General features: G+C 41.6%; 1 protein-coding gene across 1 annotated transcript; it reads right to left on the bottom strand.

Annotated features, from left to right (window-relative positions):
• Nucleotides 1–691: 691 nt before the first annotated feature.
• MAJIN (membrane anchored junction protein) lies at nucleotides 692–15,169 on the bottom strand. The gene is made up of 8 exons (XM_089914549.1): nucleotides 14,353–15,169; nucleotides 11,847–11,892; nucleotides 9,033–9,108; nucleotides 8,728–8,853; nucleotides 7,855–7,886; nucleotides 7,461–7,552; nucleotides 1,936–2,008; nucleotides 692–808 (listed from the first exon to the last, which is right to left on the bottom strand). The coding sequence occupies exons 1-8, from the start codon at nucleotides 14,451–14,453 to the stop codon at nucleotides 692–694; spliced, it is 663 nt and encodes a 220-aa protein (XP_089770675.1). The 5' UTR covers nucleotides 14,454–15,169.
• Between the last annotated feature and the right edge of the window lie 3,232 nt (nucleotides 15,170–18,401).

The raw sequence follows: 18,401 nt of genomic DNA, 5'->3' as shown, positions 1-18,401 counted from the left end.
ACGCTCTTCCCACCGCTGCATTTAGGAGGCTCACTGGCTGCTCCTTCTGAAGAAATACCGAAACGGGAAGAGAGAGCTGCAGGAAGAAGAGCAGAGCAGGTTGAGACTCTAGAGGTCCACTTCCCTTCTCCCAGGTCCCATTAGGGCTCCATTATTAGCTAGGGCATTTTTGCTCTGAGACCACTGAATGGAAATTCAAGTCTGAAACAGCGTTTGAAAAGGTACCCAAGTTAGAGTATACTCGGGAGGTGGAAATAAAGAAGAACAATTGCAATGGTAAGGCTGAGCTCTAGATAGAGGAAGCGATTTGCTAACTGTACTCTGCAAAGAGGACTCTGAAGGCAGCCTGGATTCGGAGGGGAGAATGGAAACATTCTGGTGACGAGATCATCTGAGTAACCCGAGCACGATCAGAATAGTTTCTGTCCAAGCAGCATTTGTGGAATCAGGTCCAATGCTGGGCACATCGGGGTGGGGTAGATTGTGTAAAAATGAACAAGACACAGTCTCTGTTAAATTCAGTTAGGGCCCTAATGCTCACTTCATTTCCATCATTTATCCCGTACAAAATAGAGATTATGCAGGTAATCTTTCTTTTGTATTCTAATTTCCCTGAGAGACTCAGTGGGGCAGGCTCTGGAGCTAGACTGCCCTGGGTCTCAGTTCGATGGCGGGAGAGGTCTATCCTACCTTAGAAACCCAAAGAAGCCACTGGTTCCCAGCTCCGTGCGTCCTTCAGGAGGAGGTGGATCGTTTTGCTGCAATGGTGGGATAATCTTCCCTGCTCGGCCGTCTCCCCACTTAGAATCTGCAAGGAAAACACTCAGGCAGGGAAAAGGTGTCAGTCCTCAGGCTACTTTTATGTGAGCAGAAGGCAGGACACAGAGCCTGAGCCCAGGGCAGCCTCAAACCAGGATTATTCAAAGCCAGGTGAATTGCTTGTTCTGACCTTCCCAATTTCATCTCAGCTCAGTAAGGTGCTATTCTGACCTTGGAGTATTTTCAAAGACCCTGAGATTTTTTTTAAAAATAAATTTATTTATTTAATTTATTTTTGGCTGCGTTGGGTCTTCATTGCTGCGTGGGCTTTTCTCCAGTTACGGTGTGCAGGCTTCTCTTGTTGTGGAGCACGGGCTCTAGGTGTGTGGGCTTCAGTAGTTGTGGCTCGCGGGCCCTAGAGCACAGGCTTAGTAGTTGTGGTGCACGGGCTTAGGTGCTCCGTGGCATGTGGGATCTTCCTGGACCAGGGCTTGAACCCGTGTCCCCTGCATTGGCAGGCGGATTCTTAACCGCTGCGCCACCAGGGAAGCCCTGCCCCTGAGATTTTTACACTGCTCAAATCCTAGACACCTACCATGGCTGGTGTGTCTGCACATGGAATGACAACTTACTGAAGAACTCACTTGCTCACAGGACTGCATCTGTGATAACTGTATCCATATCGAATCCTCATGCTGAGTGAAAGATCAGCAAGTTGAAAGGGCGATACCTCAACATGCATTCCCAGCCCTTGCCAAGCATCCACCTGCACCTTCAATATTAACACTAGTGCGCCAAAGGGAAGAGGAGGAGAGACAGCTTCCCAGAGATTGTTCTCCAGGATAGAAGAGTGAAACATATCCCTCCCAACTTTTCTGTAAAACTTATCACACAATATGGAAATGTTCTGAAACTGGGAGCATCAGTTTCGCTATCAGAAGCACAAGAAGGACATGTGTTGCCGCCTTCACTCCTTCTGGGAATTGCGGGGGCTTTTATGACTCAAGAGCCTGCCCCCAGACTGGAGGATAGCCAACAAGCACCTCCACGGGAGTGAGGTACATCACCCACTGAGCGTGTCCAGACTCAGAGCTCTGTGCTGCTCTGCTCATCAGACGACTGAAGAGGACAGAATGATTGTTAGAGGAGGATACACAGGAATTTCCCAGAACCTACCCTGGTCCTGAACATCAGTGATATCAAGTGCTGGGGTCTCCTGCCATTCCTGCTGGGTTTTTCTTTCTCTCTTCTGATAAAAAGACCAAGAAAAGTCTTAAACGTTACTCCTTTACAGCTTGGTGGTCTGAATGCTATTTGGTAAGGTGATATCACATCAGTGCTGGGGCCTGCCTTCTGACTGCCCAGGCAGGTTCTATTTTTCCTTCTATAGGACTGTCCTTTTCTCATATCAGCTTCCCAAACACTGTCTCTCTAAAACCATAGTACTTAAGAGCCAAGAACAAACCAAGCTGGGTATACCTTTTCGTTCCATGTTTCTGAGTGCCAGCTATTGCCAAGGACAGAATATTGAGGTTTCAGAAATCAGGAGGACCTTTACTTTACCTTGGAGAAAAGTATAATCTATGTGGTAAAACTGACGTATAAACTAAATATTATAAGTCAGTGTGCTAAGAGTACTCCATCAGTCTATATAGAGTGCCGTGGTTACTGAGGAGGACATGAATAGAGTGGGTAGTGGTTAGTCAAGGAAGACTTCACAGGGAAAGTGTTATTTAAATGGGGCCTTGGTGGATGGCATCAAGGGGTCAGAGAGAGCAGGGCGTTCCAGAAAGGGACATGATGTACAAGGGCACATTGCCATTAACATGTAAATATGATCAACATGGCTAGAGCCAGGGCAGCAGAAACGTGACTATGGCGTAAGCAATCTTATTATTTCTGTCTACTGCTCTATAGACCTTCCTTTGTACTTTGAAGGGGACATCCTACAACCTGGTTCCAAGCCTATAATATTCTAGGAGACACCCTGGTAGCCAGAAACATGGTTGATATATTTCCTTTGAGAATCTCTGCCAGCTGGCCACTTCCCTCACCCAGGCACAACCTGAGGGCTTGACTGCCCAGCAGGGCTGGGGAGTTCCTTGAGCCATTTTGCTGGTGAAGAATTCTCTCTCTCTCTTTTTGCTTTTGCCACGCCACGCGGCATGCGGGATCTTAGTTCCCCAACAAGGGATTGAACCCATGCCCGCTGAAGTGGAAGCACAGGTTCTCAACCACTAGACGGCCAGGGAAGTCCCGCTGGTGAAGAATTCTATAGCAAGGGTGCATCTAGGAGGCAGAGGCACAGCAATCCCAGGGAAGTTAGGACAGATCCCCCATCCTAAGCATAAGCTGACATTTCTGTTAAGCTATTCCACAAACCCCTCAAATCCCAGACCACATAGGCAGCCACCTAGATCATACCTCCTATAAAAGTGAAAGGTAACTCTGGGGAGGAAGGAGACTATCTCTTATCTCTTCCAGACAGGGCGGAGATGAAATTTAGGGGCCCAGATCTGATTTCTAGCTTGAGGGAATGATTCTCACAAACTTACTATGGTGAGGTATGGAAACTATGGTTTGGGGTTTAAATACCGCTGCATTGGCCCTAATGGAAGCATCATCTACTAAGGTTGGTAGTGGGGACCAGAAGGGCGAAGGCCCTGGGCAGAGGTATAGCCTCTACCTCTGAACCAGGGGAAGTTTCCCTCATAAGGCAGCCTTTGTGCTCTGAAATCTTGATAGAGGTTTCCTCAGGCAAATGTTGTTAAGAGAGGAAAACCATTATAGCCTGAATTAAGACTGAGGGTACCATCTAGGACATCCAACAACACATAATACCCTGAAAACCTGATGCAAGGCTGTCCGCTGTATGTTCAGGGTCAGACCTGCTTAGAAGTGCAGTTCAAGCAGAGGCTTGAAAAAAAAGCTACGTGCATGGCAGTCTGTTTCACTTCTGGTCCATTCATCTGCTCTCTCCCATTTTTTATCTTTTTAAAGTCTGGATATCTAGATCTGGGAGCTAAAGTAACAAAGGGAATGAGTCTGTCCTTCCGTCCCATTCTCCTCAAAACACCTCTTATGAAACAGAGACCTTATTCAGGTATATGTTGTATTCTTCTAAGCTTTCCCTGCACAGGCTCCCTATGTGTACAGATGTGCACAGTCCACACTGACTGTGTTTCTACACCTTAACTTCCCCCAAAGGGAAGAGAAGATATTAGGCATTGGACCATAGGAGTAAATTCAATTTTTCCAGCTCAAGTGACTTACACTAAGAGTCCCTGTGATCACTTTAATTTAGGAGAAGTCTGCTCTCTGGGAACAGGGTCTACAATGGAGACTGCTCGGGCTGTGAGTCAAAATCAATAAACATGCTCCTTTTTTTTTTTTTCCTCAGAGTTTTTTCTAAACCCAGTATCAGGTTGAAAAGGTAATTATGTTGAGTAAGAAACTGTGGGTTCTTAAGGGAGATGATGCGTCAAACTAAGAATAGGATGGTACAAAGGGTAGAGAGTGAGGGAAATGTTCCTTTAATAGTAATTATCTTGGTTGTATAAAGTGTCTTTGTTCTCTAGAGCTTCATGTACTCTTCTTGTACTTTCTAATTTCTTCTTCTTCCCTCTCTAAAGGATGAGGGTATAGAAGAGGGAAACCATCTGCTTTAAATCACTCCATGGGCCAGCTGGCCATGGGCACAACAGGGCTCTGTACCCTGCCCCCGCCCACAGAGGCAGAGGTCTTCATCTTTAAGGGTTCACTCTACTCCAACTAAATGCTAAGCTCCTGGAAAAAAACTAGGTTTTATATGTTTGGGTGCATCCCAGCACCTAACACAATGCCTTGCTAACAGGAGACAGAATTGTTTAGAAATGAAAATCACTTCACTTTTCTACTTTAAAATGTTTTAGGGAATTCCTGTGATCTTGAAGGTGGCTTTAAAGCCTTTTAGGATCCACCCCATGCTGACCTCTCCAATGACAATTCTCAGCACCGTACTCTAAGCGCCAGGTACACTGGCTTCCAGTCACCAAAAGCACTGTACTCTTTCCTCTTAGCCTTAGTTCTTTGAGCTACTCTGAGCTACGCTGGGAACTCTCTTTCACACCACTTGGTCTGAATGAGGTTCTCCTTTGTGGTCCCTTTGTACCCTGTGCTTCCTTTATTCCTGTACGTAGCACATTTATCAGTAATGCCTACCCAGCTTTACACTTTTGGTATTTTTCGGGGAGACTGTGTGTGATAGCTTTAGTACTTGGCACATAGGAGTCACTCAATAAATGTTTGTGGAATGAATGCATATGTAAACGTTTGTTCGATAACTGATCATGTTATAGATCCTGGGAAAGTGAGGGAGGTGAGTTGGGAATGTTTGGATACCTAAGGTCAGAGCTGCTTTGGAGCGATGGCAGAGAAGTAAGAAAAGTCACAAATAAGAGCTATTTCAAGAAAAAGGGCACTATTTTAGAGACTACTATGGAAAAGGAGTCCTGAAATGGAGGAGTAGCAGATGTATGAATATCTAAATGGAGAGCAGACCTCACAAAATGAAATATTATTAGGGCCGGACCATCACTGCTCTAAATGAAGTTTTCTGTTACCAGTATCCTGTGCTGATATATACCTATTTTATCTGTAAAAACTAGATGTTCCCATACAGATGAACTGGTTTGCTGGGCAGAAATAGAGACACAGATGTAGAGAACAAATGTATGGACACCAAGGGGGGAAAGTGGTGGTGGGGGGTTGGTGGGATGAACTGGGAGATTGGGATTGGCATATATACACTAATATGTATAAAATAGATAACTAATAAGAACCTGCTGTATAAAAAATAAATAAAATAAAATTCAAAATTTCAAAAAAAAAAAACAAAATAAAAAAACTAGATGTACCCAGACTCAGAGTCTAGTGCAGATGAGAGCAAAAAGTTTTCTAAAAAAAATTCTAAACTGGATCCTACCTCAATTCAACAGATCTATTTTCTTTTTCAACTGCGGAGTATAAGAAAGCATCTTTTTAAGCTAAGAGAAGACCTTTTAGCAAAAGCATTCATCACTGTGTGTATTATGCAGCTACATTTAGGACAGGTCGTGGTGAGGGTGGAATGGCTGAAAGTTGTTCTGCAGATGGTGAAAGGTGAGAGCGAGTCCAGTGAATTCAGCCTGTACTAAGGATCAAGATGCGCTGGTAACAGGAATCCTGACTTGTAATTGAGCAGAAATAGCTACGAGTCTCGAAGTCTCCATTTTGGTGCTTACCCTCCTGGTTTCCATAGGGGCCTTCTTTTTGCTGAGCCCTTGGCTGCAAGTCCCCTTCTTGGGCCTGAGGTGGGAGAAAAAAGCCCAGGAGGTGTTACTGGCAGCAGCAACATCACCACATTCAAGCAAATGTGGCCCAAATGAATATTTCAGCAGGTTGGCTATTTTTATGCCACTCCTGGCCTGCAGAATAAATAGTGTGGCCAAACTCTCTTTGGGTGCTGCTTTAATTCACAGTAGAATCACAATTTGAGACATTTTGGGATCTAGGGGTTGAGAAAGGGAAAATGTGATTGACAGCAGGTATCAGATTTTGAAATACTTGGTTGTGCATCAAAACACAGAGAAAGGGAAGATGTGAGGCCTCATCTCCATGGATAATTCAGTCAAATGGAATTGACCAAAGCTTCATACCTCCAAGTATCCTCACATCCCACCTGGCTGGGAAAGGAATTTCCTAACTCTTCACCGATGTGTGCATTTGGAGGGTGTAGGGGTCAGCTCCTTCATGGTCTACCCTCACTGCTCCTGTATGTCTTGGGGCCCACACAGTACCAGGAAAAGAACAGCTGCTTTCTGTGAACCTGGGCTGAAAGCACTTTGGGCTGGGAGCAAACCACACCTTGGATTATTCCAGCATCTCTCTCTGGGTGCTAACATGAACAACTGAATTGTCTTACTGACTCATTCTGTCCCTGACAGAGAATCAAAAGAAGAAAATAAGCCTCTACGACAGCAACTTCAACATGTTAAGGGTTGTGCTCAACACTCCCCCTAATTCGCAGCACCTCACCCAGTAATTGATGCATATCCTGTTGCAGACATTTATGTTGCAGCCTGTACTACCTCTTAAGGTAGAGTTCCAAAAGCTTACTGCTAACCGGGTAAAATAAGATTATATTTTATTCACTCTCACTCTTTTGAGAAACCCTCTAAAGAGGGTTTCTCTATGTTCTTGGATAATATTTTGGGACTTCATATCTTGTGCCTTCTGTGTTTTCCTATAGTACGACCATAGTAAGTACTCACTGAATATTTGTTGGATTCAATTGTACAGATATGTTTACATTTCCTCTCAGTCTTCATCTTTTTTTTCTGCCCGTGCCATGCGGCTTGTGGGATCTTAGTTCCCCAACCAGGGATCGAACCCATGCCCCCTGCAGTGGAAGTGCAGTCTTAATCACTGGACTGCTAGGAAATTCCCTCAGTCTTCATCTTGATGAACAAAAGGATTCTATTTTGCTGAGGAAGGGACCGTGTTCTAATTACACTGCAAACATCAACTTGCTTCCTTCTCTTAGTCCACCCACTAGAATAGGCAGGTATGAATGAAGCCCTGAGACAGAGAGTGACACGCCCAAGGACAAGATCAACCAGCAGCAACAGCTGGCAAAGCCTAACTAGGATGCAGGATTTAGCCCCTCTGTCAAAACCACTGACCTGTCCAGCCCTGGCCTGGCTGGGGAGCTGGGCACTTCTGCGTGTTTTCGTTTCCTCATCATGGCTCCTGCTGCTTTCCTCTCTGCCAGGACCTATAGAGAGGAACCACATTTCCTGTGACTCTTCCTTTTCCAGAGTTGCTCACATGAGGGCACAGTGAAGAGAACTCCCCATCTTTAAATTGCCAAAGGCAACTTTTAGCACCAGCTTTGCAAGTAAGGATAGACATAGTCTCAGAAATCTAGCCAAGGGGAAAAAGAATGTCTCACGTATACAATTCTGATTGGACTTGGGCAACAACCAAGGGGCATAAAAGACGAGACAAGAGCAGGACTTTTGGGACAACAGAAGGCAATAAGGCCATTTTCATTTCTTACAGAAAAGGCAAACTTACCAACCCAAGAGGACTGCTGTTTATTGGTTTTCCTGCAACAGAAAATTTGAATGTCATAATGGATCAAGACTTTCTGACTATCATTGACATTTTAGAACTGGTCCTAGACAAAACTTTGGTGCGTACCCTTTTCCCTACCGCCCGGTACCACTTTTCCTACAAATACTGTGTCCTCAAACTTTCTTCCTCCCTTATGTTAGAACTACTGCCATCTACAAGCTAAAAATAGTTTGATTCGTACTATATTCTAACTATATGTCACTTAAAAGGGGATGATCCCTATTATGAAAGAAAAAAAGTGGAACTTTCAGCAGCAGTGGCAAATGAATTGAGGAGATCTTTTGAGGTAAGGCCTTTGTACCTTTTTTCAAATCAAAGTGGCAGGTGTCTCCTTATCCCTCTATTTGTAAAAATAGCGGTGGCCCCCAGAGATTAAAAATTGGGAGATATCTTTAAGATACTACTGAGGTGAAAGTCATTAAATACTCTAAAATGGAGGAATTATTTATATAATAAGTATCTTTCATTGAGTGATTATTCTAAGTCACACTGTACTTTCCATCTTCCAGTATTTATACATTTAATCTTTTTAACAACTCAGTGAGATAGGTACTATTATTATTTTTCACCATTTCACAAAGGTGGCATAGAATGAGTAATTTATCTAAGGTCACAGAGCTATTAAGTGGCAAAGTCACCAAGATTTGAAGCAGGCAGTCTAGTTTGGACACATGCTCCTGACTTCTGCACTGTCAGTGTTGGCGCCCAATCTGGCTGACTGTTTCACCATATTCAGCTTGCACTGCTAACCCATGGATGTTCAACCTTCCCTTTTTTCTTCACCACCACCTACACTTCTATCATTCTACTTACCAGTTGACAGGTTTTCATGAAACCATTTCATCTCCACGTACAGAGTGAAAACAAATGGATAAGGGACCAAGACAATCTCTCCTTGTTTGAATTTCAGGTGGGACACTCTCTCCCATTTGCTTTTATCTGGGAAATGTGCTAAGGAGTAAGGAAAGAAGCCAGTACGAATCCCTGAGTACTATTTTAGGGAAAAGACTCCTTCTGGTTTCCCTGACCTACCCTCCAAACTGCCTATGGGTTTGCTGCTTCCATTTGAATATACAGTGTGAATTGTAGTTCATTTCCACCCAGTAAAGAAAGGATACAGGGAAATACAATGAAGTGTTCTGTAGCAAACGGCTGCAGATTATCCAGGTTTCCCAAGACCACACGAATAGAATCCTGAAAAAAAAAAATTTGAAATGACTTTAATCTAATCTCAGCCAATCTATCGACTTATCCTTATCACTGCTCTTCACATACTCTATACACTTTTAAAGTTGAACTACTTGCTGTTCCCTGAATATGCCTTCTGCTTCTCTATTTCTATGCTCTTGCCTGAAATACCCTTTCAACCCATCAGTATATGACCAAATTCGACCTACCCTTTTATGATACAGTTCAAAAGCCACCTCCTCCAGAAAGTTTTCCCTGATTTCCTGAGTTTTATTAACTATTAGTCTCAAATTTCACAGTAGTTAGCCTTGGGCTTTTACTATATTCCATGTACTTTTTTTTTTTTTTTTCCTGTCATGCCCCATGGCTTGCAGGACCTTAGTTCCCTGATTAGGGAGTGAACCCTGGCCCCGGCAGTGAAAGGGCTGAGTCCTAGCCACTGGACTGCCAGGGAATTCCCTCCGTGTACATATTTTTATTTTCCTTACTGAGAAATCTTCTTGAAGTAGAATATACACCTGATTTATCTTAGCATCCCTTCTATGGTGTCTACCATTAGTGGATGAAGCATAACAGGTCCTCAACAAACATATACTGGATTAGTGAATAATACTGGTATTTTTTTACATATACTTATTTTGCTTAAGTCAAATCTTTTCTTCTACTCTCTTTAAATCTGAATTGATTAGTCTCTAATTAACCTATGCTTATTAGTATACACTAGTTAAACAATTGGTATCAATGAAAAGACTACTAAATTTCTATGGGAAAAAAAATCTGAATTTCAGTCTCAGTTTGTTTTTTTTTTGTGCGGTACGCGGGCCTCTCACTGTTGTGGCCTCTCCCGTTGCGGAGCACAGGCTCTGGACACGCAGGCTCAGCGGCCACGGCTCACGGGCCCAGCCGCTCCGCGGCATGTGGGATCCTCCCGGACCAGGGCACGAACATGTGTCCCCTGCATCGGCAGGTGGACTCTCAACCACTGTGCCACCAGGGAAGTCCTCAGTCTCAGTTTTGTCATTTCATCTCTCTAAGCCTCATTTTCCTCATATTTGGGCTTACAGAAAACGGAAACTGTGTCATGTCCATCTTTGTATGATCTCTATTAGCACAGTATCTAGCTTATAATTTTAATAGCTAGTATTTATTGAGTAATCATTATGGCAAATATTTTTGTTTTTATACACATTAATGAATTTAACAGTCATAAAACCCTGTAAGATAAGCACTTCTATTATCCCCATTTTACCCATGAGGAAACTAAGACAAAGAGGTAAAATGACTCATGGAAGGCTACACAGGTAGTAATGATGGAGTTAAGATATGAACCCAGGCAGTGGGGCTCCAGAGCTTACACTCCTAACCATTAGACTAAACTGCCTATCAATAAATGTTTTCGAAATGAGTGAAAAAGGATGATAACATCTGCCTCAGAACTAATGAGAGTAAGAAAAAGAACATATAAAAAGCATTTCAAAAACTTTAAATATGATTATAAATGGATATAAGTGCTCTCTAGCTACTCTTAGTTGAACTACTGTGTGGCAGGCATTGCATACATCTATTTCTAATCCTCACCACAACCTTGAAAACTGATATTATTTATCAATATCACTGACAGGTAAGGAAACAGACTCAGAGAAGGCAGACAGATTTCCCAGAGTCACACTGTGAAGGCAGAACTAGAGTCCAAATCCAGGTTTCACTGGCCCTAAAGACTAAGCTCTCTCCATTCTACTATGCTGCCTTGAGCTTTTCTCTGCCCATATTAAGTGAAGCAAAATGAAGTAAATTCTGCTCTACTCATGATTAAAATAAGCAGAAAACTGTCATGGTCCTATATTAAAATAATTGTTATTTATACTGATGCCTCTGAAGTCCTCAAAGATCCTAATGTATCTTAAAACACACAGCTGAAGAGCCACAGGTACCTTTAAGACTTTGGTTTCACAGAGTTTTCACATTCAAATTCCTTGAAATGTGGCAACATATGTCTTCATAAATCACAACAGTCATAGATCACTCAGTTGTGAAGTTAGAAGAGAATACGCTAGTTTAAAACTCTCATTTTATGAATGAGGCGATTAAGACCCAGAGAGATAAATGATTTGCCAAGGCTCACACAGCTAATTAGTGGTTCAGCCAGGACTGGAATCCAGGGCCATCCCCCAGAACTCTAATTTCTTTTCCAATGCTTTCACCAATCTGCGAATTTGCCCACCTTCTCTGTCTTCTTGTGGGAGAATCTAAAGCTAGAGGAGCTGGGTAGCAAAGGAATGAAAATGAAGTGGGAAAAAGGCAATTGCAAATGTTTCCAATTAAAATGAAGACACAGCAGCCTTGTCTGTGTATTTACAGTTGAGTTTCCTGAACGTCAAGTACCGGGCAGTGGTTGGGATGGTGAGGTTTCCCAGAGCCCTGGAAGGCTGCAGTCCTCCGGAAGCTTTCTCTGTGCCAGCTGCCACAAAAGAGAGCTCCCCATGGCTGGAAACTCTAGTGGAAACAAAATAACTCTTAGCCTCAAAGGTGCTGACATTTCAACTAGGAGAATTGAGAAAGAGTATAGGCTTTAATTTCCCTGAGAAGACAGTAAAGTTTCTTTGCAGAGGAAATGTGGCAGGGAGAAGCCAAGTAATCAAGTGGACGTTGTGACCCAGTTTGCAGGAAATAGCTAAAATCTGAATATGGACTCATCCTCAGTTCAAAGAATAACATTCCCAGAAGTTGTCTGCTTCTTTCCCTACCTCTAGCTCCTGGACGATGACTTCCTTGTTTTCTACCTCTTCCCCTCTAGAAGGTAAACAGACAAGAGATAAGTAAGCCAAGAAGGAAAGCTCTGGAGACAACAGACTCTAGTAGAGCAAAAATGAAACTTCCATTGAGCTAAGGAAACATAACTAAATAACAATTGTGTGTGCTGACCCAGTGCTCAAGGGAAGAAGTGATCACCTAGGTGGTGTGGTCTGAGAATTGGTACAAGGCTGTACCAAAATATCTTCTCCATTAACCCGCCAAGACCTGAAACTTCCACTGTGAAAGTTAATAATTTGTTAGACCCGTTGTACAAGTGCAGTCTGTGGACCTCTAGGGGTCCTCAAGACCCTTTCAAGGAGTCTCCAAGGGCAAAACTAGTTTCATAATAATATTAAGATGTTATTTGCCTTTTTCACTATGTTAACATTTATAATCTGTAGTGCACAATCAATGGTGGGCAAAACTGCTGGTGCCTTGGCACAAATCTAGCCAGTTGCACTGAACTGTACTAGCAGTTGTAGTCATCTTTACCACCACACAGGAAAAAAAATCCAGTTTCATTTAATATCCTAGAGGAAGCAGTGAAAAATTAATAACTTTATAAATCTCAACCCTTGAATGCATGTCTTTTTAATATTAGGTGATAAAACAGGAAGTAGCAGAAAGCATTTCTGCTGCGTACCAGAAGATGATGGCTGTCTTGAGAAAAAGCACCTGTACAACGGTTTAAGTTGCAAACTGAACCACTTGCTTTTTCATATTTTACTTGAGTGATCAGCTGACAGATAAACTATGATTGTTATTCAGACTTGGGAATGTGACAGACATTTTCTCAAAAATGAACAGTGAGCTTATCAATTTAAGGAAAACAACTGACAGTATTTGTTGTCAAGGATAAATTTTGGGATTTCAAGCAAAATTTTGAATTTTGGAAAACTTCTATCCACCACTGTGGGGTTGACAGCTTCCAAATACTTAGACATTTTTCTGACAAGTTTGGTAGTGATATTAGCAAATATGATTTTTTGATATTATATAATGAAATGTGTTGACATTTGAACAATCTGCATAAGCCAGTGAACCAATATTTTCCAAATGACCAACGAAACACTTCAGGTTACAAAGTCAGGTGGCCTCGCTGCGCAGCTTGTGGGATCTTAGTTCCCTGACCAGGGATTAGACCCGGCCCTGGCAGGAAAGTGCTGAGTCCTATCCACTCAGGGAATTCCCACAGATACATTTTTATTTAGGTCTCCTTTAATTTCACTCAGAAATATATTTTTTTTGTAGTTTTCAGTGTGCAAGTCTTGCACCTCATGGGTTAAATTTATTGCTAAGTATTTTTTCTTTTTGATATTATTGTAAACAAAATTGTTTTCATAATTTTCTTTGCAGAGTGTTCGTTGCTAGTATATATAAGTCAACTGATGTTGATTTAGTATCCTGTAACTTTGCTGAATTCATTGATAAGGTCTAACAACTTTCTGTTAGTTTGTGTGGATTCTTTAGGTTTTTCCACATATAAGATCATGTCGGGAATTCCCTGGCGGTCCAGTGGTTAGGACTCTGTGCTTTCACTGCTGAGGGCGTGGGTTCAATCTCTAGTCAGGGAACTAAGATCCCGCAAAGCCACGTAGCACAGCCAAAAAAGAAAAAAAAAAAAAAAAAAGTCCATGTCATCTGCAAACAGAGAAGTTTCACTTCTTCCTTTCCAATTTGTATGCATTTTATTTCTTTTTCCTGACTAATTGCTCTGGGTAGAACTCCGGTACTATGTTGAGTAGAAGTGATGAAAGTGAGCACCCTTATCTTGTTCCCGATCTTAAGGGAAAAGTTTAAGTTTTTCACCACTGAGCATGATGTTAGCTGTGGGTTTTTCATATATGGCCTTTATGTTGGGGAAGTTCCCGTCTATTCCTAGTTTGAGTATTTTTTGCTGGATTTGGTCAAATGCCTTTTCTGCGTCAATTGAGATGATCATGTGTTTTTTTTTTCTCTTTTTTTCTAATAATGTGGTGTATTATGTTGATTGATTTTTGTATGTTGAACTATCCTTGCATTCCTGGGGTAAGCCCTGGGAATATAAACAATGTCAATCTTCTCATTAATTTTTCAAAAATATAGTTATTTTAATAAAATGTTATATTATTTTTAAATTAATAAGTAATGATTTTAGTTTTTCTGTTTCAATTTTATATGATGAATATTAACAGGTATAACCCTCTTAATCAAAAACTCTTTGGGATCCTCAATTTTAAGAGTGCAAAGGGGTCCTGAGATAAAAAAATTTGAGAACCACCGCCCCAAAGGTATGCCATTGCTAATTTAAAAACTTATATGAATAATAAATATATAGAACACAAAATACCTGGGAAAGAGTCCTACAAGGTGCTGCTTCAGCCAGTCTCCTGGACTGGGTGAAGGCAGAGAAGGAATGACCTGTGGGAAGGTACTAACCTGTGTTTGCAAAGACTACCCTCCTGGTTTTAAAATTACCTGATGTTGTTGCCATATCTAATTTTGAATTTATACACATTGGATCCTGCATGAAGAAACCTCGTCTCCGGAAATGGGTAGGTGAAAGGTTTTAAACTCATTGCTTCCAAACAATAACCTAAAGAAAATAGAAATATTAGAGAATTATTAAAAAGCTAAATATGGTTCCTTATGTACAGGAAAGAGAGTCTGCCTAATCTGTAGCATCTCTTCATCAGTATAATGTCCAATTCTCAGTGACACTGCCTATGTCCCAGGCTCAGTTCTGATATTAATTACCTGGACCATTTCCCCACCTGCATGGGGAGGATACATGATATTCTGGGACAATCTCTATACTTGAAGTCAAAAGACCTGAGTTGAAGTTGTGCTGTCTACCTTATGACCTTGTGCAAATTACTTCTCTTCCATGAGACTAATGATACTAACATCTGATGACTAACAAGGTTTTTGTTAGGATTAAATCTATCTCCCAAATATCTCTTGAATCTGTTCTTGTCCCTTGACCCCACTTTTCCTGGAACCTATGTCAAGGTGAAGAGGGCTCAAATCAAATAATGAAACAGGATGCACCAATAAGAGGCACAATTGGGAACACCTCTGCTATTAATTTTAGATGAAGTTTAGGAATTAGCACACCTCCCTGCTACAGCCAATGCAGTAAATAAGGATGTACACTAATGCTTTCCAGTGTTGCCAAGGAATGCCTTATCTTCCCTACCTCTCAACTACTCTTCTTCCTCACCACTTATGAGAGTGCCCTGTGCCATAAGAGTGCCCACTCTTCTCCTAGCACTTACTAGTTTTACTTTTCCTATTCCAGAATCTCTGCTCACTTAAGGTCCTCTCTGCTGGAAACTCAGGAGAGGAAGAAATGGAAAAAGAAGTACAGCATGTCTCTTCTACTCCAAGAGAGCATTTGATATGCACTCAGAAGTAAGAATCAAGCACACTGTGATTTTCTAAGTCACTAGGACTTTTCTAAGCCTCTTTTTATTTGTATAGATAATAAACCCTGTACTTTCTGTCTCTTCATATGGAAGTTTAAATAATAAACAATGAGGGTAAAATGTCCAGAGTTCCTAGGATCAAATCTACCTATATACAATGCAAGGTATTGATTTCAGAGGCAGCTGAGATGGGGTAGATAGAACAGGCATAAAGTAAGAATAATTTGTGTTTTAATTTCAGCTCCATTGTCCCTACCTAGTTTCTCTGGGCCTTGGTTTTCTTGTTGATATTTATACAATAATAACAACTTATTTATACAACAACTAACAACAACAACAACTAACAACAACAACAACTTTTTGTAATACCCTATTCTAAGTGCCTTATAAATATATCTCACTTAATCCTCACAAAAAGCCTATGAAATAAGTAGTCTAAATTTGATAGATTAGGAAATTGAGGCACTGAGAGATCAAGTTTCCCATGGCTATGAATGTTGGAATTGGGATTCAAACTGAGGCAGTGTAAATCCAGACTCGATGGTCTTAAATCACTTTTCCTGGGGTTATTAGGAAGAAAAAAATGAGATAATGAATATAAAATCATTTTGTAAGTACTACAATATTATACACACATAAAGGACTATTTTCATTATTCTTTCCTTCATATTACCTTGATTCCATGTCTACTCAGAAGGGAGAACTCTAGTATAGTAGAATCAGAAGACCTATGTGCCCAAAGAAGAAATTTCCCACAATTTCCAAAGCTTAAGTCTGGGGCTGCCAGTAAAGAGATATCCCAGTGTCTGATCTTGGCTGCTTGGGATTAGAATCACAGGAGGCTGGAGCCAGAGCCCGAGACTATTTAGACTAGAACTACAGTCAAAGTGAAAAGAAATAGTTGGTGCCAACTGCAAAGTTACCAGAGAGGAAATACCGTTCATATCCTGAGAAAAACTTGCAGATTCCCCATGTCCTAGGCATGGCAGGAACCTATGCCAGATTTGATGGTGTTTTTGGTCCTAGATGACTTTACTAAGTAAGCGGGGAGTCCATTTGGTAAAACTTAGGGTGCTGTCACAAAAATTGAGCCCTTAATTATTCAGAGGGTTCTTCAAAAATGCAGTCACCCTTCCCCACAGACTGAGGACTGGGGGCATCAGAGCAAAGGAAATGAAGAACATTTGCTGGAAATGACGATCCAGAGAGGAAACTTCATGTGCTGTGCCACAGCTGGATGGCTGAAAGAAGTAAAAACAACCCTCTTCTAGCTGGGGCCTGCTCCTGTTAATTGCTGGCTGCCTGCTTCAGAAACAAACACTACACACTAATTACCCTACTTGAAAATAAAGATTAGACAGCACAATCCCAAACAACCACATAGTAGTAGTGGTTCAAAGATTTCACAAGGTTATTTTCCAACACAGTACTGCAGTCATGGTGACACCGTCCCAGGGACTATCAAGTTGATGAGATCTTGCAGATGAAGGGTTAGACTCTCAACCAATTTTAGGTGATCATAAAACATGATGCCTTTAAGACAAAAGAAGAGAAGTTACAGGCAATATGGTATAGTGGGAAAGACACAGGATTTGGAATTGGAGGACCAAGGCTTGAGTCTTAGCTCTGTGTCTTATCAGTCATTAGACCCTGATCAAGTCACTTAGCCTTTTCATTTCTCAGTTTCTACATCTATAAATAGGGATTACACCTACCCCTGGAATTGTCGTGAGGATTAAATGAGATAAAGCTGTAAAAAGCACTTCGTAAACTCTGGATTATTATATTAACATTAGCCATTTTGATAGATTTGAAGTGTTTCTGAATGCTTTACTAGAAAAGCAAATTCAAGAGAAGAAAACTGATTAGCTTTAATAGCAGTACAAAATCTGACAAATCTCAATTAAGAATCTTTCCTTGAAAATCCCCAGTAATAGATTTAAATGACACATAGGCACTGATGTTAGAAAGGGAAAGATTTTTCAAGGTTTTAGTAATTTGTCTCATGGAAAGAAACATCTGGGTCAATGCACGGAACCTGAAGCGAGGCTGAATGTGATATGAGGATAGTGATATTGACTACTGAAGCTGAAGGAGAAGATCATACAGAAGTACTGTCACTAAATATATCTGGTGATATTTGATGGGAAAACCCTCCACAGTGTTAACGAATAAAAGAGCTTTCATAAGCATTTAATAAAAATATATTTACTGAGCAAATCTAACATGTCAGGCTCTCTGACCACTAATGAGTGTGGGCAAAAAAACAGGGAAATCCCACTGATGCTATGAATCCAACACCCAAGTTTTAGAACTGAGTTTGAGGACAGACGCTCAGCTCCTCCTTCTACCTTCAAAAGTCCCTGGCTAGTTTCAGAGGTCTGTCGGTCTGTCTGCCTTTGCTGAAGTAGATCCAGACTCTCTGAAAATCTATATTCCTAGTGAGATTCACGCTTGCCTATGGCTGGAAATGCCTTTCATTTTAGAGGGGACGAAAAGGAAGTGAATTCATCAAAGAAGGAAATGACTCCTATAGGTCACATAACTCAGTATGGAACCAGGATTAGCACCCCTGAGATTGTTGACTCCTTTGGCCCATACATTTTCCATTATAACACATCGACTGGTCATTTTATTAAACTGTAACCCTGGTCACTCTCATAACTCTGGATGACTCAAGGCAAACTCAATTTGGGTACAAAGCCATCAAGCCAAAATGGAAGATTTCCTGATTAAAGCTTCTTAGGGTTATAACTTGGGGTGCAGGGGTTACAGTCACATGTTTGTCTTCAGGCTCTATTTTCAAAAGGAACTCTTCTCAGTTTCCTCACTTGCAGGGTGACTAGGATGATTAATGAAATAATGCATGTATAATTGCATAGGTTACTCAATAAAGAATAGCCTTTTTAGACTTCCCTGGTGGCGCGGTGGTTAAGAATCCGTCTGCCAATGCAGGGGACACGGGTTCAAGCCCTGCTCCTGGAAGATCCCACATGCCGCGGAGCAACTAAGCCCATGCACCACAACTACTGAGCCTGCGCTCTAGAGCCCGCAAGCCACAACTACTGAGCCCATGTGCCATGACTACTGAAGCCCGCG

Source organism: Delphinapterus leucas, chromosome 7 (assembly GCF_059928025.1).
Source record: "Delphinapterus leucas isolate spDelLeu-1000000601 "Yukka" chromosome 7, BTC_Dleu_Yukka2, whole genome shotgun sequence".
Lineage (NCBI taxonomy): Eukaryota > Metazoa > Chordata > Mammalia > Artiodactyla > Monodontidae > Delphinapterus > Delphinapterus leucas.
Note: the sequence above shows the minus strand (reverse complement) of the source record. Positions and strands in the feature narration are given on the sequence as shown.

What these genes read in the sequence shown, in the direction of transcription:
- MAJIN (XM_089914549.1), bottom strand. Translation starts at nt 14,453, where the DNA reads ATGAGTTTAAAACCTTTCACCTACCCATTTCCGGAGACGAGGTTTCTT. An exon ending in ACACTTCATTGTATTTCCCT is followed by an intron (nt 8,854 to 9,032) that starts GTATCCTTTCTT and finishes CACATTTCCCAG; the next exon opens with ATAAAAGCAAATGGGAGAGA. An exon ending in CACTGATGTTCAGGACCAGG is followed by an intron (nt 809 to 1,935) that starts GTAGGTTCTGGG and finishes TTTTCCTTGCAG; the next exon opens with ATTCTAAGTGGGGAGACGGC.